This window comes from Gossypium hirsutum, chromosome D05 (assembly GCF_007990345.1).
Source record: "Gossypium hirsutum isolate 1008001.06 chromosome D05, Gossypium_hirsutum_v2.1, whole genome shotgun sequence".
Classification (NCBI taxonomy): Eukaryota; Viridiplantae; Streptophyta; class Magnoliopsida; order Malvales; family Malvaceae; genus Gossypium; species Gossypium hirsutum.
Genome location: NC_053441.1, coordinates 9,108,654 through 9,134,335, shown reverse-complemented (window position 1 = coordinate 9,134,335; position 25,682 = coordinate 9,108,654). Strand labels below are relative to the sequence as shown.

General features: G+C 33.7%; 4 protein-coding genes across 4 annotated transcripts; 2 read left to right on the top strand and 2 right to left on the bottom strand.

The window, feature by feature from the left end:
* Nucleotides 1-5,404: 5,404 nt before the first annotated feature.
* Nucleotides 5,405-10,165, top strand: LOC107906285 (inactive receptor-like serine/threonine-protein kinase At2g40270). The gene is made up of 9 exons (XM_016833242.2): nt 5,405-6,234; nt 6,339-6,477; nt 6,712-6,783; nt 6,867-7,010; nt 7,096-7,233; nt 7,897-8,471; nt 8,782-8,972; nt 9,055-9,187; nt 9,280-10,165. Exons 1-9 carry the CDS (start codon nt 6,063-6,065, stop codon nt 9,876-9,878), a joined length of 2,163 nt encoding a protein of 720 aa, XP_016688731.1. The 5' UTR covers nt 5,405-6,062; the 3' UTR covers nt 9,879-10,165.
* A 726-nt stretch (nt 10,166-10,891) lies between these two features.
* Nucleotides 10,892-13,749, bottom strand: LOC107906286 (pentatricopeptide repeat-containing protein At2g30100, chloroplastic). The gene is made up of 2 exons (XM_016833243.2): nt 12,504-13,749; nt 10,892-11,983 (listed from the first exon to the last, which is right to left on the bottom strand). Exons 1-2 carry the CDS (start codon nt 13,233-13,235, stop codon nt 11,210-11,212), a joined length of 1,506 nt encoding a protein of 501 aa, XP_016688732.1. The 5' UTR covers nt 13,236-13,749; the 3' UTR covers nt 10,892-11,209.
* Nucleotides 13,750-15,175: 1,426 nt separating this feature from the next.
* Nucleotides 15,176-17,171, top strand: LOC107903224 (uncharacterized). The gene is made up of 5 exons (XM_016829265.2): nt 15,176-15,821; nt 15,942-16,018; nt 16,109-16,145; nt 16,248-16,338; nt 16,447-17,171. Exons 1-5 carry the CDS (start codon nt 15,599-15,601, stop codon nt 16,979-16,981), a joined length of 963 nt encoding a protein of 320 aa, XP_016684754.1. The 5' UTR covers nt 15,176-15,598; the 3' UTR covers nt 16,982-17,171.
* A 3,353-nt stretch (nt 17,172-20,524) lies between these two features.
* Nucleotides 20,525-21,359, bottom strand: LOC107902741 (basic leucine zipper 34). The gene is made up of 2 exons (XM_041093570.1): nt 20,905-21,359; nt 20,525-20,810 (listed from the first exon to the last, which is right to left on the bottom strand). Exons 1-2 carry the CDS (start codon nt 21,333-21,335, stop codon nt 20,636-20,638), a joined length of 606 nt encoding a protein of 201 aa, XP_040949504.1. The 5' UTR covers nt 21,336-21,359; the 3' UTR covers nt 20,525-20,635.
* Between the last annotated feature and the right edge of the window lie 4,323 nt (nt 21,360-25,682).

Below are 25,682 nucleotides of genomic sequence, written 5' to 3'. Positions count from 1 at the left end.
GAATAAATGTTGTGCTCATCCATGCTTATAATGTTTATGCTTTATGTGTATTTGGCTAACATATTTGGCGTACATGCTTAGGCTTTGGCCAAGTAGTGGTTGAAATGGTAGCATATTTAGTTGTGATCATGTAATCTCTAGTGAAATGGTTTATCATGTGGTTAGTTCCAAAAAGAGTTATGTTTAAATACACTAGCTTGCGACTATGGTTGAATGATATGTTTATATCTTGTGTGATGTGCATAGGAAACGAGTGTGGAAAGATAATGAAATAGTAAGTTTATATGGCTGAAATTTAAAGATTACATGTTAATTTCATGAATTATATAATGTATGATGACATATATTTGTTAATGAATTGAGAATAAAATAACAATACGAAAACCGAATAAATGATCAAATTGAGCGGAACGTCGGGTTTGAGTACTTCTGATCAGTGACAAGTGATAAGTGGTAGCTTTAGCTGCACTTATCTGATCAGTGACAAGTGACAAGTGATAAATGTGATCCGTGTAAGACCATGGCAGGACTATGGGTTCAAAAAGTGCTAAGTGATCATACGCAAGACCATAGTTATACTATGACAAAATGGAAGTGAAGTACTCAATTTTCCGTAACCGTTCCCTAATTTTATTAAGGATGGTAAGTGACAAATGGGCCCAAAAGAATTATAGTAAATGGATAAGTGGTAGTGAATTTATACCAGGATGATGAGTTGAATTGATGTTGTTATATAAGCTAAAGTGATATTTTCATTGCAAAAATTGAGAATTTCATAAATGTGCTAATGAATGGTATAATCAATAAACGTTGAGTTAAATGATAAATACGTATTAGTATTGAACTTAATGATTTGAATTGTGAACATTAGAAATTTGTGAATTGAATGAAATGGAAATGAAGCATTGACTTGTTAAGATTTGTGAATTGCATGAATATGTATCGGGCCTCGTAGGTCCTATTTATTATGAATATAATATTTTGAGGATATATTATGAAAAATTATAAAATCATGTTAATAATTTGAAAGTTTTAATTTAGATGAAGTTTTATAACTCGGTTAAATACGTTTACAAGTGTATGTGTTCTAGTAATGCCTCGTACCCTATTCCGGCGTCAAATACGGGTAAGGGGTGTTACAATGTGACATCGCTAGATTCAGTCATAACGTTTAAACCGGGTTTGAGGTGTTACATTGAGTCTTATGTTGTTATCAACGAAAGATTATGTGAATTCTCCTTAACGGAGAAGGTTACTTTCGTTAAGGTAATTTCTTTCAGCCTTCTTTATGCCATTGTTAAAAGAGCATAGCCAATTGAAAAAGAGCTCAAAAGTGCACAATTTTCACGGATGAAAAGTATAAGATAGATCCTTAGCAACTCTTCATGGTCAATAGTGATTTGTCACCTTATGTTAAAAAACAATCACTTAATGGGAATTCAGAGGGCATCGATTTTGTTATATAAATTTTGGGTCCAAGTCTATAACATGTTAATCTATCAAAGAACAAATGAGAATATGTTGAAAATTGCTAAAAAGCCCATCATTATTGATGCAGTAGGGAAAAAAATGACAATATAAGCTGGGGCGGGGGGCGGGGGGGCGGGGGAGTTATCAGACTTAAAGTCATTGTGAGAGTGGAGAATCCTTCGCCATGAGGGTTGAAACTCAAAGGGTTTGGCTCCCATCCACATCCACTATTTTTTTTTATGTACGATTATATTTAATCACCATTCAAAAATTGAGATCCTAGACATTTGTATTTTGATTATTTATGTATTAAATCATGATATAAACTTAAAAAACATGAGAAAAGGCCAATTATTGTGGTGTTGAAGGATGAACAGTTGCCAGATTTATGTTATGCGATCACGGAAGCTTAGGGCAGACTATGGCGAACTATTGGGCCCATAAGGGAGAAAAATCAGCATCCGATCTATGACAATTGGATATACGCTACACCGTTTAATAGAAGCTAAAAGCAAGAGAGCGGACAAATACTAATAGGAAAATGGAACGAATCCCAAATATGGTTGAGGAAAACATTAATGAAGAATAAAAGGATGGAAATGATGATTGATGTAAGGGTTGTCAGTGAAGAAAAAGGTAAACTTAGAAATTTATATTTAATTAGAACTTAAATTTGGAAATAGTTAAAGAAATCGTCAAAATCACTAAACTTGAAAATGGTTATACATAATTAGCAATGTAAAAGTTAAGGATGTTAACCTACTTATTAAAAATACCAACATGTGAAATTAAACTAAAATCACTATTTTCTTAAAAGAAAAACCCTTCTTCCTAATGACAAAGCAGGAGAAGATAAATAGAATCAATGGTCGAGTTTTAAATTTCTATAGTGCTATACCCTAGATACACCTATTTCTAAAGAAGAAAATTCCATCTTAATAAAAAAAATTCTTGGATGGGAGACTAGGCTTTTTTGACAAAAATACAAATAAACAAATAAAACGATTGTGTAACTCGCATGCTTTGCAGGGTAAAGGAAAAGAGACATGACAAGCTATCCAATCCATTCCAAATGTTTGCCATCGTTACTGCATTTTCAAGCTGTTTCATCAACCAATGAATCCTAGGCACCCAACCCAAACCTGAAATCCTGACCATTCCAGTAAAAACTATCCTCAAACCAATCTGGGTTAGTTTATCCCAACAATTTTTAAAAATTATCCCAACTATCCTCAAACCACTTTTGTTGGAGGAATTTTTTTAATTCAATAAAAAAATAGATTTTTTGATGAATGTGATAGATGGACTAACTGATGGATATGTCCAATTTTTTTTTCCTTTTTCACCCAATAGCTTTTTAATATTTTTATCAATAACTTATAATTTATAACATTATGTATTTAAGACAATATAATTTAATTCAATAATATTATAAAATTTAAAAATTATAAATTTAGAATATTAAATTTACTTAAGTAAGTTATAAAATTAAGAATAAAACATGCTTCAACAATATTATGAACAAAGATATCGTTATAAATAAAAATATTAAATATTTTGAATAACTAAAACATGATAAGAAAATACGAACTTACATGAATTAATTGCTCGTAAGTCGTAGCCACGGTTGTTATATGTTTTTTTTTTGTTTAAATTAAGATACTATAAACAAAATATAGACGTTTAATATTATAATTTTTATAAATTGAAGTATGTTTTTTTTTTGTTTAAAATGACATCCTTTTTATAATATTATTTCATGTTAGTTTATATTTACTTATCATGTTTTAGTTATTTTAAAATATTTAAAATATTGATTTATAATGATATTTTCGTTCATAATATTATTGAAGTATGTTTTATTTTTAATTATTTAAGTAAATTTAATATTCTAAATTTATAATTTTTAAAATTTGTAATATTATTGAATTAAATTATATTGTCTTAAATACATAACGTTATAAATTATAAGTTATTTATAGATAATATTATAATATTAGAAATAATAGTTTTACAAAAATATTAAAAAACTTTTGTAAAAAAAAGAAAAAAAATTGGACACATCCATCAATCAGTCTATCTATCACATTCATAAAAAGATCTATTTTTTATTGAATTAAAAAGGTCAAAATCGGTTTGACCAAACCGATTTCTCTCTCCTCCAACAAAATTTATACTAATTTGGTAAGTATTGTAAAACATATATTAGTTTGGTAAATATTTTTGTATTATTGGGATAAAATAACCACCAATTTGCCATAAAAAAATATAAAGGAAAAATCATGTAGACCATATGCACAAGTGTATACAGTTGGCAAAGCTAAAGAATAGTCCTGACCTGACATCCTCAAATGGTCTTTTCCAAGGAATAGTCCAAGGCTTTGGTTCATAAATACCCAGAGGAAAAGGGGTTGAATGCTTACAGAATGAATCATGGAAGTTGAGCGAATGGACTAGATTTACCCGCAAGTGCCAATGGCTGGCTGAATTGCCTCCAAACCAAAATCATCATGACTTGTGATGTTGGAAATTACTTCAAGTGTGTTAAGAAAGCCCATTTCGTATCTGCTTAAAATTTGGGTCAGGCCTTCCAGTCGTCTTGGTCTTTTGCTAATTATTTATGCTTGCCTATTAGGAAACTGTAAAAAATTGTCATCACAAATTCAATTTCACGTGAAACAGGAAGGGTCAGAGCTTGAAAGGTAGTTGGGTATTCTTTTGGTCCAGGGTCTCTTTTAGAAGGTAAACAAAAAGGATGATGCCTCCGACTCTACTCATAAGCCAACACCTAGGACTAGAAGCATTACTCATAAGCCAACACCTAGACTAGAAGCAGCATTCAAGTTTAAGTAATTAATGTTATTATGGTCCAACATTCAGACCATGCTACAAGCCCTTTGCAAATGTATGCTACTCCCTCAGCACCTCCTCCCTAACATAAACAAAAACATCATTCTTAGTTTTTGTACGGTGGAATGTCAGTTTCTTGCCTCGTTTAAGTGTCCTCCACAGTGGGTGGTGCACCAAATGCTTCTTAAAGGGTATTTTGCCTTAAAATTTCCAAATTACATCTCATAAAGTAACCATTTTAAAACCTCTTTTTAGTACTAACCAGAGTATTAAAGAAACATTCCAAATCTTAGAACAAACAAAGCTAAAAAACCTAACAAAAAAAAATCAATTTCCTGATTTGGTTTTCTTACTGCATTTAGCATTTATCATAGTCGAACTCGAAACTAAACTACTGTTTAGTGGTAAAATGATTTTTAAAGCTCAAATACTAAGTTGACGTTCTGGTTCAAACTTGACCGTATAGAAAGAAACAAAATTGCTACAGCCCAAGTAGCTGCATTTTTTTTTTCAAATTCCAAACAAAATGTAGAGATGAAGGGTAAGAAGCATGCTTGTGATCTATGATCTCCTCATCATTATCAAACAAATTAAAAGTTACAATCATCATCAGAAGAAAAGCACGTTAATGACAATCGCAAAAGTAAAACTTAGCCTCAGAAAAATCAAATTTCATCTTCATAGAAGCTTAAACATCATTTTCTGTCTCTCATCTTTCATACTAGGAAGACAATACCCCTTCACGCCCCTTGGAACTTGGCTTCAAAGTCATGTTCTCCACACTCCAATCACTACTCCTATCATGGTGCATTAAATTAGTGTTTCACATGTGCATATCTAACTGTTTACTACTCTTTTTCATCTAATATCTTGGGAGTTGACTACTTTATTTGATCTATCTGGCAATATATATACAAGAGGGGTATACATATATTGTATACATAAATATTATATGGTGACGCACCACCTTGCAATACTTGAGGACTTTTGGTTGAATTATTGATTTTTATATTATGTTCGAACGGTTTGTGCTGTGCAGGCCGGATATTGAAATTTGAAATGGTGTTACGCTTGTAATGAAAATGACCAGGTCAACAGCTGACAGACACGATGAAAACTGATCCATTAAGGTTGGCCCTTTTTGTACCACCAGTCCTGAGATCAGGGTGAATGAAGTTGGTTCAGATTTCAGACAGCAGCGCAGACAGAGGAGGAGATCATGGTTTCTAACATTTCCTGAATTTTATGGCTGTCAATTCTTTTCTTGTCTCAGTATCAATACCTTTCAGAGACTTGTAAGTTATAAAACAAACCACAAGAAGGTTTAGGTGTAGGAGTAAGAAAAGGAAAAAAGAAGAATATTGAGCATATGTGAAGCACATGGCACATGGGAAGATTAAGGTTTCGTAGGACGGCGTTATAAATATAGAACGCATGGAGAGTCAATCCACCAACAAGACGATAATTCAGTGAATTCCAAACTTCCATTTTCTTTCTTCTTTTTCTCTCTCTCGCTGTTAGAACCGTGACTTTGATCTCCATAAATTGTTCTTCTCTTCTTTCTTTTCATGTACGTGGGGGAAAATTAACAAAAAGTGATGTCGGTTTTAACTTACAAAAACTACTTGCCCGGCTTTAATAAAATTTATTAATTGATCACCGCTATGTATGTATACGCGCTTTCTTCTGTTCTTGTCCAAATTTGCTAGCAGCCAGCAGACTCCAAGAAGCCCTCTTATCTTATGTCTTATATTCCTTTTTCCCTGTCAAAGATTGATAGAAAAAGCTCGAAGAATCTTTTGGACATGGACGGACAGTGGGGGTTTAAGAGGCTCAAGTTCAGGATGATGTTCATGCTGGTTTTATCACTGTTTGATCAGAATATGAGCGTTTCCTCGTCTTTGAACGGTGAAGGTATATATTTATATATAGAGAATATATCCCATGGCTAGAGCTTTGCCTGTAAGCACAGTTTCTTAAAGCCTTAAACAGAGTTTCATCTCTATACTAATTTGTAGGCCTGGCTCTGCTGAGGTTGAGAGAGAGAGTGGTGAGCGACCCTTTTGGCGCTTTATCAAACTGGAAGGAAAATGATGGAGAAATTGATCCGTGTTCTTGGTTCGGGGTGAAGTGCTCCCATGGAAAAGTAGTCATTTTGTGAGTTAATCAGTTATTCTCTTCTCTCTCACATTTCCTCACTCTTTGTTTTCGTTTGTTCGAAGTGTTGTGCTCTGCAAATCCAGAAAGCAATAGGTTCACATTTGTCATATAATCACAAATGAGAGGGCTCTTTCTTTGTCTCCCTTGTTAATGTTCGGGATAATTGTCACCACTGAAATTTGTAAACTATGAATGATTTCTGTCCTGAACTCGGATATATGCTTCTTGCAGAAATTTGAAAGATCTTTGCCTTGTTGGGAGCCTGGGACCCGAAGTTGGGAAGCTTGTGTACTTAAAATCTATGTAAGCCTCCCTCGTTGATCAATATATAGTTGGATAAATCACCTGTATCACGCTCATTTTCTTAGTTCTACTTTCTATTGCAGTATATTGCGCAACAATTCTTTCTCTGGAAGCATTCCTAAAGAAGTTGGGAAATTGAAGGAGCTGGAGGTGTTGGATTTAGGATGCAATAACTTCAGTGGACCATTTCCACGTGATTTTTGCAATAACCTTTCCTTGGGAACACTGTAAGATCCTCTTTTCGGATTGTTTCCATTCAGATTTTATTTATTGGAGCTTTTATTTACTCCTCATTTCTCCAATTTCTTGCAGCTTACTCGACAACAATGAGTTTCTTGGCAGCCTGGCAGCTGAGGTTAAGATGCTTTCTAAATTTCAAGTAGATGAGAATCAGCTAATTAATAATGCAGCTGCTAGACCGTCTTGTGAAAGCAGAGATTTTCCTCACCGGTGAGCAATTAAACATTGACATGAAATTTTCCATTTCCTTTAAGCGTGTGATGCATCACCATCCATCTTAAAACTTTGTAAGAGAAACAAGTTATTAGTGTTCTAAATAAGTGCAACTATTCAGAAGCTTAGAGATCTAACTCAAGAAAATTATTTTCAAACGACATTGCATCTTTATTAACCTTTGGAAGAAAATTACCTTGGGTCTTGTCTAGACTTGTCTCATTCTTTTTACAAGGTAAAAAACAACAGGTATCCAGGCAAAGAATGCTTTCCTGAAAAATTGCGTATTTATAAAAATATCCCTTCATCCGTGGAACTATTCAAAGCTAACCATAATTCATTTTACATGGTACATGAAAACAATCAATCTCCATTAAGATTCTCGAGTTTTGAAGAACTATATGCAGAGAAAGAAGTCTAAGAGTTTTTGAGGCTTATAGGATCTGTCTCTTTGTATTTCTTTATATCTTTCATGGCTCCAATTCTCAAGTTTAAGCAAACTCTCATTTCCTTATTTATTATTACCCATTTGCTTCATGATATCTTCTCATTCTTTGTATTTCTTTATATCTTTCATGGCTCCAATTCTCAAGTTTAAGCAAACTCTCATTTCCTTATTTATTATTACCCATTTGCTTCATGATATCTTCTCATTCTTAGGAACATCGCCCAGCCAAGACATGTAGCTCTCTGGAGGCGGCTGCAGCAGTTGCTAGATCCCTCCAAGGCACACAAGGCCAACAAAAGAGGTTCCCAGCCGTCTGTGCCACCTTCACTTGCACATAATCACGTCTCTTTGCCTTCAACGTCCCCTTCACCATTACCATTGTCTCCATTTCTATCTCCTTTGGGGGCACCATTCTTACCTCCATCAGCATCACCCTCCAGTGACTTTATTACTCCACCTTCACCTTCACCTTCACCATCACTCTCACCTGCAGTAGCACCGGCTCCAGCTTTACCACTTCCAGCAGAACCACCAGTATTTATCTCAGAACCACCACAATCACACGGTGCCCCAGCCAATTCCCCTGCTTCAACTCCAAGCCAAATAGAAGATGAGAGGTCTGATTCAGAACATCATATGGTTATAATGTTGATTGCAAGCATTGGGGGATCCTTGTTTGTTTTGGTTTTGTTCCTTGGCATATTCCTCTTCCGAAGCAGTAAGGTGGTTACTGTCAAACCTTGGGCCACAGAATTGAGTGGTCAGCTGCGGAAGGCATTTGTCACAGGTATCTTTCCTTTTTAGCAGACTACTCTCCATGCATTTCTTTTTTCTTTCTTCTATAATCTCTCTCCATGCTTTCTAAGTGTCTGTGGACCTAGTAAAAATTTCTGAAACTTTCTGTAGATCAACATAGCATTCTTGTAAGCAATTTATATTGAAATCTTATGCAAAAAGAAACTAATATTTTCACCTTTTGGTACAAAATTTTGGATTGGACTTCTCCTTTGGTGAAACAAGGTTGGAGTTTTCCAACATCTCTCTATCAGCATAGTCTATAGATCTGCATTTCTCTTGTATTAACGTCTGTATTTCAGGTGTGCCGAAACTGAAGCGATCAGAACTTGAAGCAGCTTGTGAGGATTTTAGCAATATAATTGGTACCTTTTCTGACGGTACAGTCTACAAGGGGACTTTATCAAGTGGGGTTGAAGTAGCCGTAACATCGACAGCAGTTGCATCTCGTGAAGATTGGTCAAAGAATTTAGAAACAGACTTTAGAAACAAGGTACTGCAGTATTGTTAGTCACTCTAGTGTTGAACATCTTTTAGATCATTTCTGAATGTCAAATTCATTTTCATTCTTTCAGATAGACGCTTTGTCTAAAGTGAACCACAAGAATTTTGTGAACCTCATAGGCTATTGCGAAGAAAATGTGCCTTTCACAAGGATGATGGTTTTTGAATATGCTCCTAATGGAACACTCTTTGAGCATCTACACAGTAAGTACTTTTAACTTAAATCTATATCATAAGACGAGTATGCTCCAAATGAGGTATGGCCAGGAAGATGCTGAATTTTGGATTTCATGCAGTACAAGAAGCCGAGCACTTGGACTGGGGAATGCGACTAAGAATAGCCATGGGAATAGCATACTGCCTCGAGCACATGCATCAGCTAACTCCTCCTATTGCCCATAGAAACCTGCGGTCTGGCTCTGTGTATCTGACTGAAGACTATGCTGCCAAAATATCTGATTTCAGCTTCTTGAGTAATGCTACCGCAGCCAAGGCGGGATTGGCTACCATGGAGCTCTTAGAATCCCAATCAGCAGATGCAGAAAGCAACATTTACAGCTTTGGGGTAATATTGTTTGAAATGATAACCGGTAGGATCCCATATTCAGTAGACAATGGCTGTGTTGCAGATTGGGCATCAGACTACTTGAAAATGGATAAACCCTTGAAAGAAATGGTGGATCTAACTCTTAAATATTTCCAGGAAGATGAGGTGGAGAAATTGTTTGAAGTGATTAAAACTTGTGTTAATCCTGATCCAAAAGAGAGACCAACAATGAGAGAAATCGCAGCTAATTTAAAAGAGATAACAGCAGTGGGACCTGAGGGAGCAACGCCAAAACTATCTCCCCTTTGGTGGGCTGAGCTTGAAATCCTGTCGACAGAAGCAAGTTGAAACCTGAATAAAGTTAACTTTTCCCCTTCCCTTTTAGTTGTTGGGCTTCGAAGCAGTGGAGTTCCGGTAGGTTCAAGTTTCTCTAATCCAATGCCTGGTAAGAGAAATGATTTTTTTTTTCCTTGTATATAATTGAGAGAGATGAAGAGTTGCGAGTGAGCCTTGGTTTGTTGCTACTTCCCCATTCTTTTTGTTCTTTCGTTTTCCTCATTGGTTCATTCATATGCTAAAGTGGGTTGTATAATTTCCAGTGGCAACTTGGGAGATGAATAAAGGCTGATTCTCTACCTCTCTACCCTCTGTCTCCTGTATTCCCAATCTGAGATATCTGCATCAATCCTGAACTGTTAAATTAAGATGTTATAGGAACCTTGGCATAGAACTTGTTAAGTTCTGTAGAGGAAAGCCTGAAACCAAACCTCCCCTCTTAGCAACATGGTTGATAAATTCCAAAGTGAAGCCACACGATGATGTTACCAGTTCAATGTTTTACTGTAATTTCAGTCATCGCTGTCTCTGGCTAACACCCGCCAACCAGTTGTCTGGTTGATTCATTCTAATCTTCAGAAGAGAAAAATTAGTAAATCCACAACTCTAGATTCCAGAACTGCTCGTACGGTAAAAAAAAAAGGATCTCATAGGCCAAAGATAGAAAGAGTAACATATTCATGTAGGTGAGCCACACTGTCAATAATCCTGAACAACCCCACTTATTGCATCGCTTAAGTTGGAGCTTAGCTGACGGCAAATTTCACGCCACAGCAGTAATCTCTACTAGAAGAACATTTAATAACCAAACAAAACATTATTAAGTAAATAACGAGAAGCTCCCGAGGGCGTGGTTGTGGTAAAATAGTTCCATTAGAATGCTATGGACGTAGCTGTTTTAACGTGAAACACAGCTTGTTCTAGCAAGAGCTGTAACAACTACCAAAGAATTAAGGTAAAGATAAAATGGTTAGACTACAACAGAACAGATCATAAGCTGATGATAAATAACATGTAGGGTAATGTAATAGCGAATATGTACGTGTACATTCAAGGGATAAAAGGAAGAAGCTTAATACAATAACATACTTGTAGCACTAGGCGGTCTCATTACTTACATTAAGAGGAAATAATTCATTACGCATACAGTAGGCACAATCTATACAAGTATTTAAATGACCCAAAGAACAAAATGCTCACCATGTATTTCTAGTGTTCAGAGTTGGTCTGCATATCTGAGCACCCTTATACTGCTATCTAAAATTCAGGTTCATAAAACTCCTATGCTTTTCCAGTAAATACATGACACTCAAAAGTATAATAAAAATTCCATTCCTCAGCTTTCAAAGCATTCTTATAACCCAAAGCTTATATTTCTTTATATACAGATATAGAAGGCAAGGTCCAATCAAACTCACATCATATAGTCGTTTGCTGAGATTAATATAAGTTACAATGTTTCCAGGCAGGTGGATCCTTTTCCTCAGTTCCTGCAGAACAGCTACCCTGTCTAAATACTCTGGATATAAACCCAAATCAAGCATTTTAACCAATGTTTCTGCAGCATCGCCAATGTGCCCTCCTTTAATATAACCTCTTAATAACCAGGATAAAATTTTCCTCCTACGTGGAGAGCTTGAAACTTCCATTCTAGTAAGCAACCGCGATATCGCGCTAGTCTCCTTTTGCGAAGCGCAGATAGCTAAAACAATGTCATAAAGGTCCCCATCAGCTTCTTTACCAACAAGCTTCATTTCCCACAGCTGTCTTTCGGCTTCAAGTCCACGACCGGCGCAAATATACATAGCAAGAAGCCTCTCATGAATCAACCCATTAATTGAAGAACTTCCTTCTTGAATTGCCCAATTAGACAATTTTATTCCATCAGCAAGAAGATCAGATTGATACTTTTCTATAAGCTCTATATTTTCCACATCAAGTTCAGCAACCAAGCCAGACCCTGCAAAACCCTTCAACTTCCGCAGGGCTTTTGCGAATTCATTAAGCTCTTTGACTATTGCTGTCATTGCAATGAGGTAGCTGTAAACCTCAGGCTTTAACCCAGATTCCCTAAGGTTGATCACCAATTTGATGGCATCCACGTAGTTACCCTCAACCTGGCAGAACAGAGGTAAATTGATTATTGACATAGAATCCAAAAAAAATCCTACAGTACGAGATACATATGGAATAGCAAAAAACTGTGAGAAATTGAGAATTTTCTTTCAGTGCAGGGTAAAATGAAGAACGATGGTGCCCAATTAAGAAACCACAACATTCAGCTGTATGGTTTCAGCACACAAAAAGAATAATGCCCCGACCAAAGAACATGGTGGTTAAAGTATAGTTTTGCTTTCCAACCCGATTGTAAACCATACATACAGGCAACCAACAAGAACTAGAAATACTAACAAATGATTAAGCATAAACAGCCGTGACCATTATTTACAAGAATAAGAAGGGAAAATAAAAAAGCTAACAACAATAGTAGCAACGAAGAAAAACAATTCAATCAGCAAATAACAAGCAAATTTGATTCAATCATTTGCCTATTACACTAAAGGAACAGCAAATTCAATCTCTAACTTACAAACTAGTATAACTATATACTAATAATCAAAGCTTAAGATAGCATACCATGATCTTCCAAGCAAGATAACCAGCCGGCCCTCCCTTCTGTCCTTCACCATCATCATCTTCATATGAAATTCCCCGTTTCAAAACTTCCTCCACAAACACAACAGCCCCATCCCTTTTATCCATTTCCCAGTACATCGAAATCACCTTCTCAATCATACTAAAACCCGGTTTCAACCCCACGCAGTCCATGTCCACAAGGAGATCAACCACATCATCCACATCACCCTCTCCTTCAATCAGCTTCTTGACCCAACTGCACATAATTGAAACCATGAGTTCCATTGTTTCATTATCAACCTTATTCTCCTTTTTGAGCCACTCAAATACTTCAAGTGCACACCAAGAATCTCTCCCTTCTTGAGAAAAGTAAACTAGAACTAACTGCAACTCTCTCGACGACAACTTATCATTCATTTCTTCAAGAATATCAGAGGGCTCCCTTGTCATCCTCTCTAATTCTTCAATTGCCTCAAAGAAGCCTTCACTCATTTCATCTTCATCATCACTCGTTACATATTGGTCCAACTCCACCGACGTGAAATTCCTAAATTTTGGTTTTCTTTTTCTAAGAACAAAGTTCGGGTTTTGGTGGTTACAGATCCTAGTTGAAATTCTTCCAAGACTATGTTTAGAAAAGAAAGTTTGATAAAACTGAGGAGGCAGAAAGCGGTGCCGATGAAAAGGTAGAGATAATTCAGTCAACGAGGTGAACCCACGAGCAAAAGCCATCGGTGGGGTATGCGAACCGTCAGGTTGCGTAGATAATTGAATTGAAGAAAGTGGTAGAGACACAAAACTTTTCAAACTGCCGGAGTCAAAAGATTCCTCTTTTCTTATATTTTCCTACGCTTTCTCAGCATCCAAGCAGAAACCCAGGGTAGTTACAGACGGAGAAGCTGAAGGGAAAACGAAAACCAAAGAGGAATCCATGAAAGGGGAAAAGACGGTGTGGAGCTCAATTGAAGGGGGAAATAAATTGCGATGAAGAGAAGAGGTGTGGGAATTGGGTGGTGTTGGTGTATGAAAAGGGCAATAGTGTTTTTCTTTTTCAAGGCCGCAACTCGACTCACCAACTCCAGCAGAGAGGGGCAGAACGCTACAAAGGAAGTGACTTTGGTCGAATTTTTTAGTGTTTACAGCGGGAGACGTGTCCCAACTCCGAACATGGACTTATCAGCGAATTTTGTAATCATCACTTCAATTTTCAATTTTTATGGATTTGCCTCTAGGTTTGGATTAGAGGCCAATAGTCCTTTTCGCTTTTTTATCTCTTTTAACCTGATTTTTTTGGGTCACTTGTTAGGCTGATTTTGACTCTCCCCTCACATAAATGGATTTTGGGTCTTTGCATGCTACCCGTTGGACAGGATTTACAAAGCAAAAAACTTGAGCTGGGTATTTAAAGCATTTTAGGCTGGGTCCAGCAAATATTTTGTGCATTAATCATGGTCATGGTTGCATACATGGCATGCATGGGAATTGGGAAGGTGATGGGTAGAGAAAAGACAAACACACTCATCCCATGATATTGGTTTGATCCGCATAAAAAGAGTTATGTATTCCCATGTAGTATATTATGTGTACTGTAGCTGACATCCTGCCTGCCATGCCCCATGGATTAAAATAAGGGGAGAGATCAGTAGGAGTTGACCCTTGCTTACTACAGTTCCGCTGATCTAAGCTTCTCAATCTCAATAAGCACATCAAACTATGATTTCTGGCTTGTCCTTTTTTGATCTTCACATGCAGGTCTGGAGACCTCCATTTGTCTCCCCACCCCCTAAAAACAGACCCTCTCAACTTTGAACGTTTTCTGGAATTTTTTTTTAATCCAAGCAAAGTATCTTTCATTTCTTATCTATGGATATATATATATGCATCATTTGCAATAATATTTTTTGCATAACTTTATGCAATTTCATTTATATATATATTTTTAGTATAGTTGCTCATCGAATCATAGTCAGCTTCCAGTTGGTTATCTTGTCTCCTCCGGTATCTGTTGGCCATTATGCCATGTGAAAACTTTTGAAGAAGAATCTCCTCAAAAATCAGAATTCTTCATGGAAGAAGTTAAAAAGAAAAAAGAGAAACAGAATCGTCACATAAAAACCATCAAAAGTTTCGTGGTGGTCATAGAAGAGCGATCATGGAAGCTGTGATGTCCTCCAATACAATTGATAAGAACATTGAAAAGCATTGAGTCCAATGTAGAGCGAAAACCATCATATATCATATACTACAAATTATTATCTTCTAGGAAAGACTAAAGAATCTCTGGAGAAGACAAAAATATAAAAAAATACAAACTTAATTTGTTCTTATTAGGAGCGGTCATTGGTAAGGGACAAACACAGATCCGCGACTACCGACAGCAAGAATCGACAGCACAGTCTTCCTTAACACCCTTACCATTTCTAGTCTCTGTACAGGGTTCTTTTAGCTCGGCTAAAGAGGTTTTATTAAAGATAAAAGAGGGAGAGAACTGGCTGTTACTACAAAGCTAAGAAACACCAAATTACAGTGCCTAAATCTGTCACAAAAACAAAGCTTTACCTTTCATCAAGGAATTGTAAAAATAAAGCAAAAATAAATAAATTTCCTGTCACACTAGCAATAGTTTTCTACAGATAAAAATTATATGTAGCTTATCTTGCATTTACTAGTTACTATATAATTACTTCATGAATATTTTTCTTCTTGTTTGCCTGATTTTAAAAACTTTTTCTTTACCCCCATATAATTTCATCTAGCTAGTAGCCTAGTACTACTCTCGGTCATGACCGCATCCATGGATATGCATGACATGACATGCATATATGGGTCATAATCATCCAGAGAATAAGATATGGGTCCACTGTGTATATAGAAAAATACATTTCCACCAAGGCTGAGTGTTAGGGTTTGTACTTTCTATTTGGATGAGTTTGGAAAACCAGCTCTACACTCTTCAACGCTATGGAACCTTCTTTTTCAGAATACGGCCGTTTGGAGACGAAACAAGTGGAGGAATTACTAAAACCTGTTTGATCACTTGTACTTGAATTGTCTTAGTATTTCTTTCACAAGGCATCCATCTTGAAAGATCAATCATGCACAAGATTAATCCACTAAACTTGGATGAAGATGAGGAAGCTGATGATGGAATAAGTAAGACTATAAATAGTGCAAGCCCAAGCAACAGCAGTGAGAAGAAGGCAAGTGCTTCAAGTGGGGTGCGGCCATATGTAAGATCAAAGACGCCTAGGCTGCGATGGACCCCTGAACTTCATCTTTGTTTTGTTCGAGCCGTGGAGAGACTTGGCGGTCAAGAGAGTAAGATCATTGAATTTCTCTGTTTTTTTTTCCGGGGGGGTGGTTGGGGGAGATTGATTTCATACCTTTAGTTAAGATCCTACTTACCCATTAATTATTTTGATATGATCTTTGGTGTAGGAGCAACTCCAAAACTGGTCTTGCAACTAATGAACATCGAGGGTCTTAGTATTGCTCATGTCAAGAGTCATTTGCAGGTATGTGTTAAAACATAAAACATTAAATTCATTAACAGAAGATAGTAAATAATTCTAACTGTTCTACAATTTTGGTGACTGAGCATATAGATGTATCGGAGCAAGAAGATTGATGATAAGGGTCAAGGTACAAGTCTTGGTCATACAAAATGCAAAATTTATATTTTGGGTTAATTTCTTCAATTTCTAATACTTGACCTATCTTCCATTGTATGTATGAGTATGACAGTTGTAAACAACAGGCATCTTTTGGGAAGTGTAAATTACTGTTCTCAAAATCTTCGGTACCAGTCCATGCTTCAAGATCAAAGAGTGATCAGGTATAGAATGTATTAAATTACCTGACTAGTGTTGCTTCGAGAGATTGAGCTTTTAGCTCTTTTTAAAGCCTAATGGCTAACATCTCTGTCATTAATATCTATATATAGTGATATTTCATGGAGTGCATTTGCTGGAAATCGCATAAATTGTAGAAGGAGAGCCGGTTTCTGCCGTTCAGACATGACTAAAGAAGTTGGTTCAAAAGCAAGGAATGAGGTTTTCTACATGAATAATAACCCCATCTTCAGTCAGCAACCTGTTAGGGAAATAGAAGGGTTTCAAGATATAATTGATGATTGTGCAGAAGTGCAGCCAATACTGATTCTTCCCTCTTTTCCAAACAAATGGCTCGGAAGAGGAGCAGAAAGACAAGTTAGGGTAGCCAAAAGAAAAGCAGTCGATGATGAGGACCTTGATTTGAGCCTGTCACTGAGCACAAAGATGGGGCAAGAAGTTAGGAGAAAGACTTGCAATGAGGAAGAAGCTGCAAATAGCAATTTGTCTTTGTCTTTATCTTCTCCTTCAAAGACTGAAATGTATTCTTTGAATGTAAACATGGTCTCAAAGAGGAGCAACTTGAAGGAAGGTCATGATTCTACAAGGTATCTTAAACTGGCGAGTACCCTTGGTCTGACTATATGAACTCCAGAGAATTCTAGTCAGATCTTGTTGGTACTTGTACAGGAAAATATTTTATCTTCTTCTTAGCTCCCTTTTATCAACAATTAATATGTGTGAATGTTTTTAGTGGAGTTTTTGAGTGTTTGGACAAAAACACTCAACAAGACACGTTTGGCAACTCCAATTTTGTACTGGAATGAAAAAGAAACTACCCCAGTCAAACTGTTTTTATTTTATTTTTACAATTTTAATCTTTTATTTTGTGTTGATGATATATACACATGTAAGACATGGATTGTTCTTTATTATTATTATAAAGTAGGAGTTATATATATTTTATGATTATAAAATCAATATTGATTAATTAAAAATAAATATTTTAATAAACATGGTAAATAATTTTAATATTTTATTAAATAAATTTATACATAATTTCGTAAAAATAAATTAATTTTAAAAATTTCTATTATATTCTTAATAGTTATTTTTTGTTCTGACCGAAAAAAACACACACTGCATATCTAAATTAAGGCTTAGATTGGTGTCTGACAGTAAGAGGTAAGGCGAAAGGTTAATATAATATTCATGATTTATGCAGTCTATTTTCCATGCTCATTAAAATTTTGCAATAAAATTTGAATTGCCTTTACTCGGAGGCCAAGTTTTATCTAAGTATTTTATTGTTCTCTGTTTTCCATGATACTCTTGAGCACCATCAGTCTTTGTTTTTTCCCAGCTATATTGGGAGGAAAAAACCAACACATTACTCGTCTAGCTAGTAACCTTTTGGTTATTTAGTAAATTATGGCTTGGAAGAAACGTAGAGCAATCAGATATATAAAAGTAAACCCTAGAATGGTCGTATAATACAGATTGGAAGGAACACAATTATAGGAAGGAAATAACATCAATAAAATAATCATTAATTTTTAAAACTTATACAATTAGTCATATTTAACGGACAATATTTAATATATTTCTCTAATTCAATTTAATTTTTATTAAAACAAGTAATCCAAATTATTTTTAAAAAATTTGAATGTATTGAAGAAAAAAGGCATTAGCAGTACTTCTTTTCACTTTTGGTTTCTTGATAAATTTCTTCTCCCAACCTATCGAAACATTGATTCCTTTTTTTTGGAAAAAAACTAAAACGAATCTATTAAAATTGGAAAAGAAGAAACTAGTGGTAAAATGGCTACTAAGAGCTTCAGTTTCTTCTTTTTCAATTTCGATAGGTTAGGTTTATTTTTTTATTTTTTAAAATTTTAAAATTTTAAATTTGGGAAAAAATTATAAAATAGATCAAGAAACTTAAAATAAAAACAAATACTACTAACATACAACATTATTTTTAATAATTTGAATTATTTGTTTTAACTAAAATTAAATTGGATCGGAGAATATATTAAATATAGAGGAGTGAATAATACTAATTTTATATCTTTGAAAAATTAATGAGGTATCATTATTTATTGATATCTAAAAGTTAAAATTTTTAAAATCATCTTAATATAAGTTATTCTCTAGAGCAAATATTAAATAAATAAATAAACCCTAGAATCTAAAATTTTAACCCCAAACTCCAAATTTAGGGTTTAGGATTCGAGTTCAAGGTTCAAAATTTAAGGGTTTAGGTTTAGAATTTGAGGTTTAAAGGAAAAAAATTATCGAAATTTTATGTCAATGACATGAAAAAAAATTACTGAAATGTCAATAAATAATTGGAAAGGAATCATAAATGATGTGATGAGAAAAGTTTACAAAATATATACATCCTACATTCACATTCAAGATTAATACTTATGGCATCCATAGAAGCAAAATTTAAAGGAAATCAACGATGATATAGGTATTCACTATTAAAATCATATAAAAGTTCATGAGATTCTTTTTCCTAACAAAACAAAAATTGAAATAAAGAAAAACAGACAGACATGCAACAGGAAATTAACGAAAGGATTGCGGAGAAAAGGGCTGGCATGCAATTGAAAGAAGCATGAGTTCACAAGAGGCCATTGCGAGGATCGAAGTTGAGGATCTGCTCTATCTCTTCTATGTCCGAGTCATAGCTTCCATCCTGCTGTGGGTTTGGTTCACAGAGGGATGGATTTTGCAGCTCTCCCACTCCATATTGGTCCAACCCCACATTTGGGAGCTGTCCTCCGCTGGTTTGCCGATCAGGCATCATAACATCCCCAGGATTTTTCTGATGCAAGCTAAGTTGGTTCAGCCTGTTGATCTCCATCCCCATGTAGTCTCCGTCTCCACCACCACCTGCACAACAAATATATATACATACATATTTGTTCATGTTAAAATATAGCCCTCCATTTGCATGTATATATTTGCCTTCTCATTACAAAAATGAACAGGTTAACTTATTTTCATATTAGATAAATTATATTCAATAGGTATGATTATTTGTGTATGTCAAAATGATGATATATAAAAAATTATGTTAATAATTTATGAAAATTAAATTAAATTAAAACTTTATATATAAAATTATATAAGATCATTTGGAATGAATCCCTAAAAACTAATCAAAAAGTTAAGTATGATTGTACAATTAAATATGAAAATGTGTTGATAAAGTGGAGAGAGAAACAATTATTGATTCTACATGAAATTTAGGGATGACAAATTGAGATAAAGTATGAAAGTAAAATTAATTGACAGAGATAATTATTTAGATGGTATATATGATAAAAATAATTTGTAAAAATGACTGATTCAAGATAAATAAACGATCTTAATATCTTAAATTTTATGTGAATTAGGCAGATAGGAATTGAGATGAAATGTAAATTAAAAATTAAAGGGAAAAAAGAGTAGGAATAATTTGCAGAGAAACAAACAAAACGGAGGTAACTGCATGGAAAGATATATCAATCATTTCCTCTGACAAAAACCTCCAAGCATGCGTGACACTTTGACTCCTCAAATGTTTACGATGCTAATATATTGGCCAGCGATGCTTTTAAGGTTTTCATTTCGCCTTCGGTTTTTTTTTTGTGATTTTTTTATTAACCATTTTAAATTTTTTTTAATATATTGATGGTGAAAATAATACGTGGGTTTATATTATCAGCCGAATTCTTTTTTACCTTGATTTGAATTAGCATACACGGCTTGTCCGAATCCGGAGTTATTCGGACAAGGATTCATCTTCTGCTCAGTCGGCAGTCCTTGTTCCCAAACAGGCCTTGTCTGCACCTGCATTTGTTGTTGTTGTGGAGGGAACTGCGGTTGCCTCAGGCTTTCTACTTCCGCTCTTCTCTTTTCGATTCGAGCTGCATTCCCAAAAAAAAAAAAAACCCAATACTTATATCAGATGCTTGTAAGAGTGATTTTTATATGTAGGAAGACAGATCCAATTACACCAACATAAAATCAATTTAGTTTCATATTATACAATTGTACACGATTTATATTTATTTAATTTAATCATTGTCGTCAATTATTATTTCTTTAACAATTGATGTTGTTCCATCTTTTTTAGTTGAAGACAAAAGTTTTGACAGTGAAATGAGGAGACTTGAAATGCTTTACCATCCACCATAGTTTCGCGGTTAGCGAAAGCTTCAATTCGTTCCCGCAATTCTCGTTGCTCGATTCGCAGCAAGAAATGCTTGTCTTTTTCTCGTTGAACTTTAGAGGAGAGCACAGCAACTAGTGTCTGAAAATGTTTAAGATGTTGATGGATGGAAGAAAATAATTAGATATGGAGGGAAGGTAGAGAGAGATGAAGTTTACCTCTAAAGACTGCACCTTCTTTTCCATGTCACAGAGACGCTGAATCTTCCTGATTCTTGATCTCTGAGCAGAGAGACGATTTGAAATGACCCTATACAACAAAACAAAAGAGGAGTAGTAAATGCTTGTTCGACAAAAATTAGAGTAAAAGGAAGTATATAGGTAGGTTAAAGAAAAGAACTGACCGTTTAAGCTTTTTGGGGTCCATGTTTTGTTCCGGGTGATGACCCCCACGAACCTGAGCAACATCCACATTGGCCGCCTCAGTTCTGGCAGAGTTCTCCACTGGAGGCATTGGGGGTTTATCTGTGTTGTTTTTTTCACCTCCCACGGCAAAGGAATGGCACCCTTGGAAGAAACTGGTCTTAGTTGCACTGCTACTTGCCCCAGCACTGGAACTGGCACCACCAACCTGATTCATGGAATAGGGTTTTGGGTTCACACCGTTAAATGAAGTAGGGCAGATAGGAAGATTTGCTGGCTTCATGAAGCTGAAACGGGTAGGAATAGCACTGGCACCGATGGAATATTTTGGCCATGCTGAGGCTGAGCTTGAGCCAGAGCCAGAGCCAGCAGCAGGTTTTTGCTGTTCAATCATTTTGTTCTTTCCGTTCATGCTTTCAACACGCTAAGGTTACTATCCACCTGCAAAACAAAAAACCATCAGTTTATTAGTGGGGAATTGAAACCTTACAAGAAGACTTGCACTAATACCTACTCAAACTAACCCTGTAATGATTTAACTTGTGTGTGATTAAGAGGCTTCCTTAGCTGTCTATTTATACTGAAAAACCATGTTAATTACCATATATGGAGTTCTCATTGTTGTTCCAGCCGTTACTGGCTTTTTGGTAGTTTTAAGCAAAACTCAAGTTTAATATGCCCTTTGCCGAACCTTAACCCACTGAAAACACCAAATTACCCTCATAAAACCAGTCGACTATTGGATAATTTGGTAATTCTAAAAAACTTTCAATTCATGAAGTTGAGTCATTCATATCTCTAAAAAAGGTAAATAATACCTTTCTAATTTAATGTAATAAAGGCACAGTCCATAAGTGGAAAAACAATGTTCTGTCACTTGAAACTCCTCAAACCCTAATAATTAAAGCAATTAGTTACCTAAATCATGCCACGGATACTTCCATATAAGCTCTACTTAATTTTTTTATTGAATAATTTGAAGTTATATTGTTGTTTGGATTTAGAAATGTATCAAAATATATATCATTGTGAATTTATTTAAACAATCGGTCGATAAAAATATATGTTAGTTTTAGTGATCAATGATAATAACGGTTTTAACGGTCAATTAAAATATTATTATAGATTTTGTTGTAAATAATTATGGATAAAAAATATTTTTTTATTGAAAATAATAATGATTTTAATGTTCGTTAAAATATCATAATGCATTTTCAATTAAAATATAATTGTGAACTTATTTAAACAATTTATCGATAAAAATATGTGTTTATTTTAGTGATAGATAGTAATAACGGTTTAAACGGTCAACTAAAATATTCTTATATATTTTGTTGTAGATATATATTATTTTTAGTGATAGATAATAATAATGATTTTAATGATTGTTAAAATGTCATTATGCATTTATCTTATAAATCTAATTTGTTTTAACGGTTAATTAAAATATAATTGTGAATTTATTTAAACAATTTATCGATCAAAATATGTGTTTATTTTAGTGAGTGAGAGTAATAAAGGTTTTAACGGCAAACTAAAATATCCTTACTATATTTTGTTATAGATGATTTTAATTATTGTGGCCAAATATATATTATTTTTAGTGATAGATAATAATGATGATTTTAATGATCGTTAAATCTAATTTATTTTAATGATCAATTAAAATATAATTGTGAATTTATTCAAACAATTTATCGATCAAGATATGCGTTTATTTTAGTGAGTGAGAGTGATAACGGTTTTAACGGCCAACTAAAATATCCTTATATATTTTGTTGTAGATAATTTTAATTACCGTGGTCAAATATATATTATTTTTAGTGATCGATAATAATAATGATTGTAATGATTGTTAAAATATGATTATGCATTTATATCATAAATCTAATTTTATTTAGGCATTTCTCGGGTTAAAGTTTTTTATTATTATATTTTTTTGGTACTTTTCAAGTTGATTTTATGTTGAGAATATTTTATTATTCCTCCCAAAAATTGCGATCTTCAAAGTTTATATTTTTGAAATTGCAAAGTATTTGTATAATTAATTATTATCAAAGTGCCAATCTATTACCAAAATACTGCATGAATATTATGGAATTATAGGGAAATGATTTTTTTTTTTTGAAAATGGGAAATGAATTTTATTAAATTGCTACGCCATGAAATTCATTTGTTTATAAGCTTGAGATGATTTTTTTTTCTCAGCCAAGTTCAAATTTATTAAACCAAAAAGAAAACCTAACCAGAAGGTCAGTCAAGCAAAAAGGAAATGCACAACGTCGCCTAAAAACGACTTCTACTAACAAACCCAACAATACAAAACACCAAAACAAGAGTTTTGCATTCCTTTATACAGAATAGAAGGAGCTCCTTCTAAATACCAACAATGAAGAAGCATCAACTCCCTTCTTCACCACTGAACCAAAGCACCAACAAAGTAGTGAAGGGGCATTAACACTAGGAATGGAATCACACGTGCACCTGCAGGTGACAGCCCAAACTTTTATTGATCACAAGCAGGATTTCAAATTTTCTTATACAACTTTAATATTATTATAATTATTTATTAAAATTTTAATACATTTTTTTGAAGTAATTATAATAATTGACATTTTTTTATTGATTAAAAATCCAGTTAAAAACAAAAGGAAATCATCAATTTTTTATTAAATAAAATAATAAATTTTTATCTATGTTTAAATTTATAATTTAGTATCCTTTCTTTAATGTAATATAAATATAATTCACCGACTTTTATAAGATCATTATTTATTCAAAATGGTCAAACTCTTAGTAACTCTAGTTAAAATGTAGAGGCGGAATTTTTCTTCATACATCCGTGCCAACTTAGTATGTTAAAATAGATTTTCTTTAATGCATTAGAAAGGTGTATTAAAGAAAAATTCACATTTATATTTTGATCGAAATAGTTAAGAATATCAACTTTTTTATTCTAAACGAGACCAATTTTATTAAAAAATATATTAACTATTTAAATTAACTAATACCGACCAAAATCTATTGAATTAAATATACATATTAAATCCCAGATGTAAGCATAGCAAGGGATCAAAGTATGAAATTAAAATATAGTATCATTAGTTGATGCTAGTGAAGTACATGCAAGTGACAATGAAAAAAGAGTGCAGTTAAAGTCTGTTCTTTAGGGGAAGCAAAGGTTGAAAATGAGGTGTCTGTTAACGATACCTGGTTACTGACATAATGGAGGATGACCAATCAGCATAATGATTCTTTATCTATTTTTTTATCCATGTATATATTTTTGTTTTGAAATTGCCAAGGAGAGATTAGTCCTAAACTTGGGAGAATTTTGAAGAATCTTTTGTTGTCTAATAAGCCCATTGCGGGCACTTTGTTGGAAAGCTTTGACAATTCATTTAGAGTAGAGACTTAAGAATTCCAGTGAAATTTAGGTATTATGGAATATTGATGTAGAAATTAAGATACTCGATGTTGCAAGTTAATATGTGCATATGTTCATTATAGAATCACAAGAAATATTATGATTTTTCTCGATAAACCAAATGCTGTCAAATTAAACAATTCTGGGATCAACTCAATAATTGAGCTATGTGACTGTAAGGGGGTGCTCGAAATAAAAATGGAGTAAGTCCCCCACCCTTTTAGGTTTACTGCTGCTTGGCAAAATCACCCAATGTTTGTTGAGTTACTTAAATCTATTTGAAAGGCAGATAGGGATGTTGCTACCAAAAGGTTTCAAACAAAGATGTTTTCGATCATATAAGGAAAAAGAAAAGGGTATTTGACATGTGGTCATTGAAACGCCAAACAATATGAGATGCATACTTCATTTTCTCAAAGAAATTGGAATTTGATGTGTTAAAGCGAATGAAGTTGTGCTTGTGAAATCATGAAGGGTGGTGAACTTTATGGCACTACTGATCCTTTATGGAAAACATTGATGAATATTTTGAAGTTATATTTTGGATTTAAAAATGGATCAAAATATATATATTTTTATTTTTAAAATATTAAAAATACTTGAAAATGCTGGTTTTAATTATGGATAATAATAGTAATTGTTAACTATTGTTATTTAAAGATGTACATTTTATTATTGAAAAAAAAAACTATTTTAACGGTCAAGTAGAATATCATTGTGAATCTATTTAAACAATCGATTAATCAAAATATATATTAGTTTTAGTGATCGACGATAATAACAGTTTTAATGGTTAATTAATTTATCACAGTACATTTTGTTGTAAATAACTTTAGTTATCGATAAAAAACATTTTTTAAAATATGATTATACATTTATATTATTAATTTAATTTGTTTTAACGGTCAATTAAAATATCATTGTAAATTTATTTAAACAATTGGTTAATCTAAATATATAAGTTTCAATGATCGATAATAATAACAATTTTAACAACCAACATCCTAAGAATAAATGGTAAAAATAGAATGTATATGCTATTAACAAATGAGTTGACATTCAGTATCATATATTTTAGAAAAAGGTGAAAACATTGATTTATCAAGTAAAATAATATTTTAAAAAATTTTAATTCATTAATAAACAAGTATCTAACAAATCCTTAAATTTAAGAAATCATCATCAATATTACATTTATAAATAATTTACTACTACACTATTTTTAAAATTCAAATCTAAACTCTAAAAAACAAGTTTCCAAATAAGGTCCTGTTATCCGACCGTCTGAAAAGGGAATTTGTGTACCATTCTAGATAACATAAGATAGGCGGT

Bases quoted from the DNA above. Each gene is read 5' to 3' on its own strand.
- LOC107906285 (XM_016833242.2), top strand. From the start codon at position 6,063: ATGTCTTATATTCCTTTTTCCCTGTCAAAGATTGATAGAAAAAGCTCG. The intron at 6,235-6,338 runs GTATATATTTAT...ACTAATTTGTAG, and splicing joins CTCGTCTTTGAACGGTGAAG to GCCTGGCTCTGCTGAGGTTG. The intron at 9,188-9,279 runs GTAAGTACTTTT...GATTTCATGCAG, and splicing joins ACTCTTTGAGCATCTACACA to TACAAGAAGCCGAGCACTTG.
- LOC107906286 (XM_016833243.2), bottom strand. From the start codon at position 13,235: ATGGCTTTTGCTCGTGGGTTCACCTCGTTGACTGAATTATCTCTACCT. The intron at 11,984-12,503 runs GTATGCTATCTT...CTGTTCTGCCAG, and splicing joins ATCTTGCTTGGAAGATCATG to GTTGAGGGTAACTACGTGGA.
- LOC107903224 (XM_016829265.2), top strand. From the start codon at position 15,599: ATGCACAAGATTAATCCACTAAACTTGGATGAAGATGAGGAAGCTGAT. The intron at 15,822-15,941 runs GTAAGATCATTG...TCTTTGGTGTAG, and splicing joins GAGACTTGGCGGTCAAGAGA to GAGCAACTCCAAAACTGGTC. The intron at 16,339-16,446 runs GTATAGAATGTA...ATCTATATATAG, and splicing joins CAAGATCAAAGAGTGATCAG to TGATATTTCATGGAGTGCAT.
- LOC107902741 (XM_041093570.1), bottom strand. From the start codon at position 21,335: ATGAACGGAAAGAACAAAATGATTGAACAGCAAAAACCTGCTGCTGGC. The intron at 20,811-20,904 runs GTCAGTTCTTTT...TTTGTTGTATAG, and splicing joins GACCCCAAAAAGCTTAAACG to GGTCATTTCAAATCGTCTCT.